We start from the raw sequence: 13,977 nt of genomic DNA, 5'->3' as shown, positions 1-13,977 counted from the left end.
CGTTTCGAATTTTATAGGTTTTCTTTCATTTCCGGGACATTCACGAAATCTCGACTTTTGCAAAATGACGAAAGTTTTCAGAGAAGCCGACGTTAAGAACAACACTGATAAAACAAAGACTCTTATTATCATTCACGATAATGTTTATGATGTTTCAAAGTTTCTTGAAGAGGTAACTTATGATGGGCAGATAGTTTTAAAGACTTGACATTCACATTGGGCCACATAATCATAAAGGTCAAGATGTAGGACATACGAAACAAAAATTGAAAGGATAAATTATGGACAAATGAAAAAAAAATCATCATTCAGCATGTTCAGAGCTAATACATGATAATAATTTCATAGTAAAATGTCAATTTTATTGTAATATAATATTCCTGTGTATAATTAATGAATGGGTTAAACTGCAGTTCTGTATCAATCCACATTTTAACCTTTATATACAAGTACCATATGACATCATACTCAACACACTTAAAAAAAACTTACACAATTTGATTCTAAGTTAAAATAGCTATATTTCCTGTAAAGTTCTTGGTCCCATTTACTATGTCCCAATTTTGATGTTAACAAAATAAAAAACAAAAATCAACAAAATGTTTAGACTCCCCTGACCAGTGCTCGATAACGAAATAAAGGGTCTAAAATTGAACATTATTTGATTTCATCAAATATGAATTCTTGGGGTTCTATGATATGCTGAATATAACCATGTATTTAGATTTTGGATATTGGACCATAATAGGTAAATGTCCAATTTAAAATTTTTAAGTTTTTGGAAAGATAAGAACTTGTTCTTAATCTTTACTTAGACACTGGCCTCCCTAACAACACGACAGGTTAGCTACTATTACTAAATGTTTTCACACTGAAAGATAGTTTCCTATAGTTCTCATGTATGTGCACATAATACACATATAAACTGAAAAAAGTGGGTATATTTTTGGAGCAGTTCATTTAAGATTATATCTCATTAAGGTGTGTTGATGTGCAGGCTTATTTTACACCTAACTGCGGCTAAGCTTAGCGAAAGGTCGTGCGACATAATCAGTCAAACAAACTTTATTAGATTAACTCTCTAAGGAATGATCGTTTTCATTGGGTCAATTCAAACCTTCGACCTCATACCTGCGAAAATAGAACACATGTACAAAATGTACTATAACGTTGAATGGACTGATTAATATTCACGTAGCTGGTCAAGGTCGTTTAAGCTTCCATCGTCGTATTCGCATACATGATTCCAATCACAATTCTAGCTTTTATAAATGTGCATGTGAAATTCATTGGTTTTAAAATTTTCTGCAATTGGTAGTAAAGTTTAAACTTTAAAATCTTAACAGTTTTCACATCTAAATATTCAATTTAAATGTCTCCTTTAGATCAAGGGACGACATTAAAAGTTCAATGTAGGATAAAAAAAAAACTCAATTCACATATTGTTTTCATTGACTCCTCCCGAGTTGCTTATCCTGCCTTTTCTTCTACTCAATGGACTCGATGAATTAATGTTGTACTTGAAAAATGAAATCGTACTTTACTACAAACTCTTTTCCGATATTCTTTGCCAAGTTATAGGTATTCGACATAGGATAGTGATTTTTTTTCTGATTTGTTTACTTGAAGAAAAAAAAATCCCAAAATTGTAAGTAAATTCATAACATGTACATGTAACCAACCATGCTTTGTTAAGAAAAAACGGAGATGGCCAATCATGGCACAGGGGATGATAAAATGTAGTTTATAAACTCAAACAATATACTTCATGAGGTTTTGCTATTCTCGGTTGAAAAACGAACGTAAATTATATATTGTAAATATTAGACCGTTGGTTTTCCCGTTTGAATGGTTTTACACTAGTAATTTTGGGGCCCTTTATACATTTTGTAGCTTGTTGTTCAGTGTGAGCCAAGGCTCCGTGTTGAAGGCCGTACATTGACCTATAATGGTTTACTTTTATAAATTGTTATTGGATGGAGAGTTGTCTCATTGGCACACACACCACATCTTCCAAAATCTATGTAAACAGAAACAAACAGTTTTAAAAAAACTGTTTAAATCATTTAAATGTATTGATAAAAAGGTGAGTTTCTTCTTGTACATGCATTTAGTCATCCTTAATTTCTTGATATTTTGTTTATCAGTTTAGGGACGACATCAAAAGATCGATGTAGGATAAAAAACTTAAATCAAATAGTTTGGGGGTAAGGGGGTCAACACTGCTGCAAGTTTTGTTAATCTAAAATCGATTTTACATATATCCATATAGGTAAATCAATTTTTCCCAAATTAAGTTAAGAAGGGGGTAGGGGGGTCAGCGAAAAAACTATGTGAATTAAGTTTTTTATCCTACATTGAACTTTTGATGTCGTCCCTTATCATACACGTTTCGTTTTGTATTTCATTTGAAATACGAATGCATACTACATATACTTTAGCGGATAGTTCAACAATGTTATGCAGCTCTATTCTTACAGTATAAAATTAAAAGATAAATGTTCATCCATTTAAAATCGAAAAGAGTACCTTTATATTTAAAAAAGAAGATGTGGTATGATTGCCAATGAGACAACTCTCCACAAGAGACCAAAATGACACAGAAATTAACAACTATAGGTCACCGTACGGCTTTCAATAATGAGCAAAGCCCATATCGCATAGTCGGCTATAAAAGGCCCCGAAATGACAATGTAAAACAATTCAAACGAGAATTGTTCCTTATAAACTACAACATTTCTCACAAGAATTAATTTATTATTTAGTTCCACACATGCAAAAGAAATAATCTTCGCCGATGTAACATTTCAACTTATTACAACAACATGCCTTCACTGAATTCATTCAGGTGCACAAATGATACGATTAAAGTTATCTTGTTTCTATCTTTGGGGGACAATTTCCTCCGTTTATGGTACGCTTATAGCTACTGTGTGTATGTTTTATAGCATGAAAATAATAAAAGAGGAATGTCAGTGCAATCCATCATTAATTATTGTAATGGATCAGTATTATGAGATACTTATTATAAGTGACTACAACATTGTTAGGATTATAACCTATCGTCAGTATGAAAGAAATTAAAAGTGGTTGATATATTCATCCGTATAAAAGTGGCACAAGTATTTTATTTTATCCTTATATTTCTCATAATGCCGGGTACAAGATAATTTAGTTGCTGCATGCATAAAGAACTTAGAATATTACTTAATCATACAAAATATCAGTATAATATTTCAATCCCACTATTTAAAGTTAACAAAACATGTCATTTATTTAATTCTTTTGACCAAAGGTTTGTAAACTATACAAATCATTGTGTTACGTTTGTAGTAACATAGTAAATTCCATTGTCGGTCACCTGTGTCAATTCACGTGCACACTGACTACATTGCTGTTGTATTTGAATCTTTCGGCCAACAAAATGAGACGTTACAAGTTGTTTGTTTATGATACGCCAGAATGTTATCAATGAACTATCAAACGCTTAACTTCACTGCATATCACTGTAAAACATTTTGATTAGGTTATTGAGTATTGATACAATACTAGTATGATTGACAATTGTCATTATCCTGATTTAGAGTAATTTCTCGCAATATGATTGACTGATATTGTCCTAATAAATTTCAGTACAATTTTTTATCATGTCAATTGGAATTATCTCCCTTATTTATTACGTCAATTGAAATTATCTCCCTTATACCACTGACCTAATAAAAAATATATAATTTGAGTTGCTTTAAATAGTCCTAATATTTTTAATTTTTCACAGTTTTAGATTAGATATCTAAAATATATTTGGTTGATTTTGTCCTATTATTGAATTTGAATATAATAATTATGTAATATAACAAAATCAGGATAAATTCGTTACACAGTGTTCAATTGTCCTCAATACGGAATTTATTGGGTCAATAAAATTCATAATATAACAAAATCAGGATAAATTCGTTACACAGTGTTCAGTTGTCCTCAATACGGAATTTATTGGGTCAATAAAATTCATATCGGGTTTGGCTTCGCCTCACCCGATATGAATTTAATTGATCTGATAAATTCTCATATTAGGACAATTGCACACTGTGTAACTAATATTATCAACAAACAATAAGAGACAAGGTAGACCTTTAATTATAATGCCCCACCTCCTAAACTGTCAATCAAATTGACCACATTACCTTTCAACATCTGTGTTACATAATTATACTCTGATATACAACTCAATATACAAATATTTGACCTCATAATTGAATACACAAATGTGTATATTAGATGTTTGATAGATTTACTTATTGCCTATTTCTTTTGATCTACATTATGATTACATAAAGTGATTTTGTAAATTATGTCTGAAAGATAAATAATGGATTAACAAGATCTTATAAAAAAAAAATGAAATAGGAATATGAATATATAAAAGGTATTCAAGTAAGGCCTATAATTTACTTAATAAATTTCCAATAAACATCTGTTATTAATCAACAATTTAGATTAGTTCACTAATTTTTTTTTTTATCAGGATTTGGCTTGCCCCAACTGTTCAGGGTTCAACCTCTGCGGTCGTATAAAGCTGCGTCCTGCGGATCATCTGGTTTAATTTTAGTTCATTTAAATGTTTTGGAGTTTTGTATTACGTTCATTTTCACTGAACTAGTACAGATTTTTATTTAGATGATGCCCACCTCTTGGTTTGGAATTTTCTTGCTGCATTGAAGACCCATCAGTGCCCTTTATCTGCTGTTTTGTCGGGTTGTTGTCTCTATGACATATTCCCCATTTCCATTCTCAATGTTGAAAGTGATGAGTGTACTTGAGATAATTCACTCTCTTTTCATGTTATTTGTTGTTTTAATGAGTGATCACTTTTATTATGTCAGAATATGATTTTAATATTAGTTTACTTTATTTCAGCATCCTGGTGGAGAAGAAGTATTATTAGAGCAATCAGGTATTAGAAAAATCATCTATATTTAATAATTGAAAATGAAATAACTCCACAAGCACTTGAATTTAAAATAATCACTTATTGGGGAAACTCAGCAGAAACATTTTGTATTATTTCCTTTACTTAATTTGAATGAAACTTATACAGATGGAAGATATAGGGAATGGGACTGAGACATTTTGATTTTGAGATCAATAGGTCTGAGGTCAGATTCACTGCTTAATAGTGGCCCCAGGGCAACCGATTGAACACTTTGAGGAGACAAAGATACACCTGTCTTCTCCATCAGTTTACATTTCTATTTGAATGAAAGAAGATGTGGAACAAATGTCAATCAGATGCTGTAAATTAGTCTGTCATACATGTATATCAGATTAAAGTTAGATTTAGATAGGTTACTATGCAGTTGTAGTTACAATAGCTTAAAACTTAATATTCATCTTTTAACGTAATTATATACATGTACGCCAAGTTAATGTTTCAAACCATATTTCAAATTAAAAATGTGATAGGGTAACCAGGCATATTTTATGGACATTTGATGTTTGACTCATTCCATACAACAGATAAAATCATATCAACGTATTTCCTAATATGCAAATCATATAAGAATTATTGACCTAAAACTTTTGATTCATTGTTAATTTAAGGTCGAGATGCCACTGAAGCATTTGAGGATGTTGGTCACTCTACTGATGCTAGAGATCTTATGAAAGATTACGTTATAGGAACACTACATGAGGTTTGTTTAATGTAATAGTGAAGACCTAGTTTTTTTGGCAATTTTTGTTTAAGAATTAAGGGGGCATTATGTTTTCTGGTCTGTGTCTTATTCTGTTATATATCAGATTAGAGTTAGATCAAGATAGTTAAATTTGAATTTGTTGTCACAACAACTTGAAACTTGGTATTCATCTTCATTATGATGTTAATTCTTAATTTAATTATATATTATATATAAGTTAAGGTTTCAAATTGAAAATGTGATAGGATGAATGGGCATGGTGTTTAATGGACATATATTTGATTGTTTTTGTTGCTTGACTGTCATACCATACAACAGATAATTTTTCAACATGATTAAGAGAGAAAGCAATACAAACTAGAATTGCCATTGCAAGCAATAGCGGATGTCACCCTTCCCCCCTATTGCCACTAAGCGGCAGCCATTTCAAACTTGTTTAACAGTAAGTGCACAAATATGCATGGCTATTCATCTTTTTGTAAATTTTCAGTATATTCAGAGCATTTTAAAGTATTTCACATTTATACCGTTTCCATGGCAATGGCAGCCATTTTGAAAATTTCAAAGTCAAAAGTCTCATCTTAACTTGTCAGTTACCAATAATATCAAATTTCATTAAGTTAAAACCATTTTGAGAATTTTTGACATTTTTGCAGTTTCCATGGCAACCGTGGCCATTTTGGCAATTCAAACTTCAAAAGTCATATGTAGACTTGACCGTCAACAATCATATCAAGTTTCATCAATTTTGAAGCATTCTGAAATTTTTGCTCCTGTATCCATGGTAACAGAGTAGTTCCAATGATTGTCAAAATCATTCAAAACCTGTATATAGTGGACAACTATATTGCATAAAAATTTGATTTGATTTTAAGTTCAAGCATACCAAAGTTATTCACCAAACCCGAAAGTTTTTGGAGCATTTTGACCTTTTTGCATTGTTTCCATGGAAACGGCAGACTTTTTGGAAATTCCAACGCCAAATTTCACATCTACCAAAGTTGCTCATCGTTATGCTAAAGTTTAAAAAAAATTGGAGCATTTTCATATTTTTGAAATTTTTTCCATTCCAATGATTGCCAAAATCATCCAAAACCAGTATATGGGTGGCACCTTCATTGTATTAAAATATAATGATTCTGAGTTTAAGCATCTCCAAATTATTCACAAAAACCAAAAACTGGAATTTTTCACAATTGTTCTGTTTCCATGGAAACGGCAGCCATTTTATATGGTCTTAGACCCTACTGCAACCCGAAATTTTGTGTTCCTCATTATAGTCAACTATCATTAAGATTGGTTCCATTGTCTCCAAAAAAACTGCCAGACAAAATAGTTGGAAGAATAATAATAATAGTAAAGAAACAGAGGAAAAGCAATATGTCACCTGACATTGTCGATCGGGTGACATAAAAATACCTTATTTTAAACACTGTGACATATACGCATGAAATGAACAATATAATCATTGAAAATTTAAATCATTCCAAATATTAATCTAGTAAAATATCTCTGTCTGAATCAGATGTTGGACGGGGTCATGTGAAATGTCCAGTGGCAAACCCAGGCCTTAAAAACACGAAATCCTGAGGTCCAAAATATAAATAAATTAAATTCCTCCCTCATTCATAAACTGTCAAAACTTAAAATAATAAAATAATATTTGTTTTCTTGCAGGATGACAGGAAATCCATACCAATAAAGGTAAGTTAATTTAATGTGTTATGTGTTTATATCGCCAAGAACAATTCAACTAAACACTACTTAGGTCCCAAAGTAACTTTGTATAGTAGTTGATAAATATGGCCTATTTGATTTAGTTCTTAGCTGTGTACAAATAAGACAATACTTATTTACACTTATTTACAACAAACATATATTCTTAAATAAACAAAATTTGCAATGTATTTATTTCAGCCGATTACATGTAAGATTCAGTGTCGCATGAATTAGAATAAATTTAAATTCCAATCTACACTCATAGTTGATGGATTTTGTGGGGAAACGGTTAAAACAGAAAATAAAGTGTTGGACAAAATACAAAATTCCTGGAGGCTTTCATCAGAATTGGTTATATAAAGTATCAACAAAACTAAATGAATCCACAGCTACACTCTCATTCTTTCTTACAATGATAGAGTGTGGCAGATGATTTAAAAGGGATATTCAAACTCATAATGATAAACTGACAACGCCGTTGCAAAAACAACCATAAGATAAAATAACAGTAAAGGAAAAACTTATTTTCATTGTGAATATTAATATATTTACTCCAAGCATTAATCTTTATTTCTTCATATTTGACTTCTTTCTTTCAGGAAAATACAACAATAAACGCACCTTCATCAAGCCAGGGGAGGTAATTACAATAATTAATAATTTAATGATTGTTTGGGGTTTTGAAATAATATTACAATAGCAGATATCATTGTTTAGCCAATATACAGTTATGTGGTGTCAACTGTAATATTTACACTTCATATGGGCCAATAAAAGAGATGAGGCTCCCGCAGGGTAAAAAACAACCTGCGACCTCTGGGCTTTTAAGAGACGACTTCCGACCTGAGGGCCTTCTAAAAACGACCTGCGACCTGTAAAATTTGGAAAAACAACGACCTCCAACTGACTTCCGTCCTCTGTGTTGGGAAAAACGACCTGCGACCTGTACATTTTCCTTAAAAACAACCTCTTGACGAATTTAAAAGCGACCTTGCGACCTGAGGGGGGTACCCTGTGGGAGCCTCAGAGATTTGACTTTTAATACATAAAGGCCTAGAAAACATAGAGCACATGGTTTGACAAACTAAAGATTTTAGTCATATAGTTTATTAAAACAAAGTGATCTATCTTTTGTCATTGCATGTGCTAAATGATTCCAGCTAATATAAAAAAAAAAAAACAGAAACTGATTGTTTTCATTTAATTTTGTTGACATTGACAACTATAATTTATTCTTATTCCTGTCCTATCTATTTATTCTTTCAACTATGGCAATGATTCATTGCAATAATGACCATAAAATCGTAATTTGAAATTTAAGCTAGAAATGTAGGCTTCATCAAACCTACTCTTTTGAGATCTAAAACTGAAATAAATGATTTTGATGATTAATTATGAATCCTTTTGACATATATTTGGTCATGATTCCTGGTTTATTCAAGCAGATAATCATATGCTTGAGTGAATTTATAACAAGAAAAAAGATGAAATGGACTTTTGACTTAGATGCTTTTTGCTTTTGTGTTATAAGTCTGCTGTCTCATTGACGTATACCCTTCATTTACTTATTATACGACCACAAAAAAAATTTGGGGATCAAAATTTTTGGGGGATCGTATAATGGTATGATGTCGTCGTCTGTGCCGTCATCCGAAAAGACACATTTGGTTTCAGAACAATTACTAAGTTTAAGTGAGTGGATCTCTATAAAATTTTTTAAGAAGGTTCAATATCACAAAAGGAAGGTTGGCAATGATTTTGGGGATGATGGTCCCAACAGTTTAGGAAAAAGGGCACCAAAAGGGGCCCAAAACAAGCGTTTTTCTAGTTTCAAAATAATAACTTATGTATAAGTATTTTGATTGATACTGAAATTGTAGTTGTACCACAATGTTTAATACAGCATCATTTTTGTAGTTTCCAGACAATAACTTGTGTGTGAGTGTATGGATCTCTCTTACATTGTACCACAAGGTTCCATATCTCAAAGGGAAATCTGGGATTGAACATGGGGTAATTGCCCCAAACATGCATGAATTAGGCACCAAAAATAGGCCAAAAACAAGCATTTTTCTAGTTTCCAGACAATAACTTGTGTTTAAGTGAATGGATCTCTTTGAAATTGTACTATAAGGTTCCATACTACAAAGGCTTGAATTGAGTTTGGGGTAATTGCTCCCAGTATGGATTCAAAAAGTTTTTGGGGTGATTTTTTTTACCAATATTTTAAAGGGGTCCATATATTTTTTCAAAATTTTTGAAATTTCAAGAAGAAAGTAGAAACATTCAATTGCACAGTATTGCACAATAGATTTGTAAGATCTTGGACCACATTTCTTTGGTGTCAGAAACCTATAATTGTCAAAAATTTGATTACAATCCAAATTCATACAGTATCAAGCTTGAATATTGTGTCCAAATTTTCCCCTACTGTTCATGGTTTGACCTCTGTGGTTGTATCAGGATGCACTCAGTGAAGCATTTCTTATTCATATCTGTTTTTAAGATTTCATACTTATGCTTTTCTTTTGAAATACATGTATACGTAAGTAGATATAAGAAGATTAGGTATGAGTGCCAATGAGACAAAAAAATTGAAAACAACCCGTTTAATAATTTCAATGCGTCCGAATCACTTTTCTTGATTTACCTTCATCAGGAAAGCTCAAAGCCAAGGATTTAGATCCGAGGATGTATAAGTACCGAAACCGAGAGCTATATGACAAAAATACCTAAAATTGATATTGTGAAAGTACTTTAATTCGTGGGTATCAATTTTCGTGGTTTGAGAAATATTTACATGTTCGTGGGTTTTTAAATTCGTGGATTTAAGTTTTCTAAAAAAAAAAGCTTTTCAAACGAAGGTTACAAATTGTCTTGATTGAAGAAAATTGCAAAGTAAACATTGACCCGGTAAAATGGTAAATCGTAGTGTCAACACTAATTAACCCAAGATAAAGTGATCAACAGATTTACATGTAAGACCATCAAAGGTATTAATTAGGCCATAAATATGTCATCTAAAGAAAACAGTAACAAAAACAAATACTACAAATGTATCTTAATGTGAAATAATTCTTATCAAAATTAAGCCCAGCATAAAATTATTATTTCCCATATGTATGAGAATTTTGAGGATATAAAATGAATACTTTATCATACAAGCATACCAATACTGGAAATCTGACTTTCATCGATCAAAAATATTTTTATGAGAATTAAAAGATCATTTGTTACTTCAATATATTCTCTAGATCATATCAGTAGTCAAACCTACATGGGATCTTTCCATGTCTTGATTTGGACAATGTTTGTTTTATTTCGTTGGACACTTAAATTAGTGGATAACGTCATCCACGAAAACCAAGAAAATTGGTACCCCACGAATAAAAGTACTTTCACAGTAGCCAAATTCATCTAAAGTCAAATTTGCCTGAGGGAGTTGAAACCTTAATTTCTTTATAATTTCAAAATTTATCTCTCCATCCAAATCACAATTTGTATAGGTAAACAATTTTTTTATGCCCCCACCTACGATAGTAGAGGGGCATTATGTTTTCTGGTCTGTGCCTCCATTCATCCGTTCGTTCGTCCCGCTTCAGGTTAAAGTTTTTGGTCGAGGTAGTTTTTGATGAAGTTGAAGTCCAATAAATTTGAAACTTAGTACACATGTTCCCTATGATATAATCTTTCTAATTTTAATGTCAAATTAAAGTATTGACCCCAATTTCATGGTCCACTGAACAAAGAAGAAGATAGTGTGAAGCTCAGGTTAAAGTTTTTGGTCAAGGTAGTTTTTGATGAAGTTGAAGATCAACTTGAAACTTAGTACACATGTTAACTATGATATGATCTTTCTAATTTTAATGCCAAATTAAAGTATTGACCCCAATTTCACGGTCCAGTGAACATGTAAAATGATAGTGCGAGTGGGGCATCCATGTACTATGGACACATTCTTGTTTTTATTTTTATTGTCAACTTAGTACAAACAAAACGATTTAAAATTTGTTTAACATCATGTATTTTTTTTTTTTTTTCAGTTCCTTGACTGGCTGGCTGATTCCATTTGGTGTTGCATTAGCCGCAGCTCTTGTTTATAGATATTTTATGTCACAAAACAATTAACAAATGTCATATTTCAGTTTTATTGTTGTAAAAGAAGAATGTATGTAGGGAAAGTAATATAAATTGTGAGGAAATATCGACGGTTGTTGAAATTATTTATTATGTAAAGTATGATTAAGATAAAGGGATCAGTCATTTTGTGTCTTGTTTTTGTTGCTTCTCTTTTCAGAACATTGCTTTTTAAAGAATTCGTTAATACTTTTAAGATAAAATAAGTTGTTTTTTATGTTTAATGTTTTTGAAAAATGACCATAACTGTTATTAATGGCACAAATTTTCATTTAATTTTTTGTACAGAATTACCTAAATTATGATCAGTAATATTTTTAACAACATAATTGAGAAAGAAACTAAAACATTCAAGTTGTAATAAGAAGAAATTATACAATATTTGGTTTAACAGTTGGAGAGTTTCAGCATAGATTGTTCATATGTGTAATTTAATCTTGTAGCATCTTAAGAACTGTTAACATTTAGTTTTATAAGGTTTTCATTAGAAGATAAGTTATACCATCACATTATTTGCTATATTCAGTTTTTGTTGTAAACTGTCTTAATAATGATAAAAGTGTTGTATATGCTTTTATAAAAGTTCTTTATAGTTTCACATATTATCAAGTATTATGAACTTGTATTTGTATAATACAATTTTTAAAAGAGATATATATTATACATATAATGGTAGATAGTGTTACTAGTAATCAGTTAAACAATATTTATCCTTTTCTTTTTGTTTTAAAGAAAATTCTGCTTTGAATATCATTTATTTTTTTGTTAAGATTTTTTTCAAGTTATCACATTATGGATTTCAAAAGAAAACACTTCAATATTCTGTTTCACAATCCAAAAATAAAATGAGTTTAAAACATGAAAAAAATGTACTTAATCATTAAGCTGATTTATGTTGTGCATGGTCATTTAACTAGAACAACTTGTAGCATATTTCATACAAGAAGTGAATAAATAAAATAATTTGAAAACAATCCTGCCTTGTGCTTTATAGTGATGCATTGTCATATCTGTTAGTTACACAAATATATACATAATCAGTTGTATGTGTAATGTAGGTATTATGAAACTTATGTATTTCTATATCGATTCCAACATGTATTAGGATAAAAGTAAGAAGCTAAATGAATAGGGTTGTATGTGCTATTCCATTATGAAGCTTACAATCAGAAATAAATACTTTAATGAATGCTTTTTATTTTAATGCAAAAGTATCATTGGTTAGTCCAACACAAAATATTGGAAAATGAAATTCTATGAAAAAAATATGGCTCTTCTTTGACACTTTCAATCATTGTTTGGAGATACCACATAGATATTGAGCTGCAAATCTATGATTTTGAAAATGGGGTGAGGGCTGGGGGCAGGTAAGCCAACGCTGGAAGTGACACTTGTAAAAGTCTATGCCTTGATCTTATATGAAGGTCCAAAAGGAGGGCACTGCCTTAATCCCCTGATATTTTTGAGTAATTGAACTATGTAATGTAAAGTGGTCATACAAGTACATTTATCACCTTTGTATTATGCAATCATTTATTTTTTCTTGTGACTGTAAATTTTAAAGAAATATCTGTGAAGTACAGTGATGGAGGTTAACTGATAAGACATATCGTCGTATTCGTCATCATCATCATTGTCATCATCACGTGAGAGCCTTGGTGTAGTGGTTAGTGCATCGGACTACTAACAAAAAGGTTCCTGGGGATTCCTGTTGAGGGATGAAAATTTCAGGGACTGAATTTTCGGCTCTTCCTTGACACCATTTGCGAGTATGGTCTTGATAAAACGATGATAGTCCGTCGGAAGGGGACGATACATAGCTGAACCGTGTTAAGGAGAGTCATATCTCTTGCACGTAAAAGACACCCTTGTAAATTTCGAAAAAGGGCAGGCTAATGCTGCTACAAGGCAGCACTCACACCTGCAAAGTGGAAAGGAAATAATATAAGTTGCAAAACTTGTTTCCCAATCCACTATAAATAGATATGTTAAAACTAAACTAAACTATCATCGTCGTTATCGTCATCATCATTATCATTGTTGTCGTCGTCATCATCATCATAATAATCAAGGGTCATTGTCATTGTTTTCATCATTGACGTCGTGGGCATCATCATTATCGTTGTCGTCGTCGTTGTCATCATCATCATAATCATGGGTCATTGCAACCATCACAGTAATCATTATCATTGTTTTCATCATTGACGTCTTGGGCATCATCATTATCGTTATCGTCGTCGTCATCATCATCATAATCAAGGGTCATCGCCACCGTCACAGTCATCATAATTATCATCATGGATGTCGTGGGCGTCATCATTATCGTTGTCGTAGTCATCATCATAATCAAGGGTCATCGTAACCTTCACAGTCATCGTTTTCATCATTGATGTCGTGGGCATCATCATTATTGTTGTCGTCGTCATCA

At 31.6% G+C, this 13,977-nt stretch overlaps 1 protein-coding gene across 1 annotated transcript; it reads left to right on the top strand.

Moving 5' to 3' along the window:
* The first annotated feature begins 9 nt into the window (after nt 1-9).
* LOC143079447 (cytochrome b5-like) lies at nt 10-12,523 on the top strand. Its single transcript, XM_076254788.1, has 6 exons — nt 10-172; nt 4,915-4,951; nt 5,599-5,690; nt 7,371-7,397; nt 8,012-8,052; nt 11,456-12,523. The coding sequence occupies exons 1-6, from the start codon at nt 65-67 to the stop codon at nt 11,538-11,540; spliced, it is 390 nt and encodes a 129-aa protein (XP_076110903.1). The 5' UTR covers nt 10-64; the 3' UTR covers nt 11,541-12,523.
* The last annotated feature ends 1,454 nt before the right edge of the window (nt 12,524-13,977 follow it).

Source organism: Mytilus galloprovincialis, chromosome 6, assembly GCF_965363235.1.
Source record: "Mytilus galloprovincialis chromosome 6, xbMytGall1.hap1.1, whole genome shotgun sequence".
Taxonomy (NCBI): domain Eukaryota; kingdom Metazoa; phylum Mollusca; class Bivalvia; order Mytilida; family Mytilidae; genus Mytilus; species Mytilus galloprovincialis.
Note: the sequence above shows the minus strand (reverse complement) of the source record. Positions and strands in the feature narration are given on the sequence as shown.

Excerpts from the sequence above, each read along its gene's own strand:
- LOC143079447 (XM_076254788.1), top strand. The coding sequence starts at position 65 with ATGACGAAAGTTTTCAGAGAAGCCGACGTTAAGAACAACACTGATAAA. Across the intron at positions 173-4,914 it reads TTTCAAAGTTTCTTGAAGAG|CATCCTGGTGGAGAAGAAGT; the intron begins GTAACTTATGAT and ends ACTTTATTTCAG. Across the intron at positions 8,053-11,455 it reads CCTTCATCAAGCCAGGGGAG|TTCCTTGACTGGCTGGCTGA; the intron begins GTAATTACAATA and ends TTTTTTTTTCAG.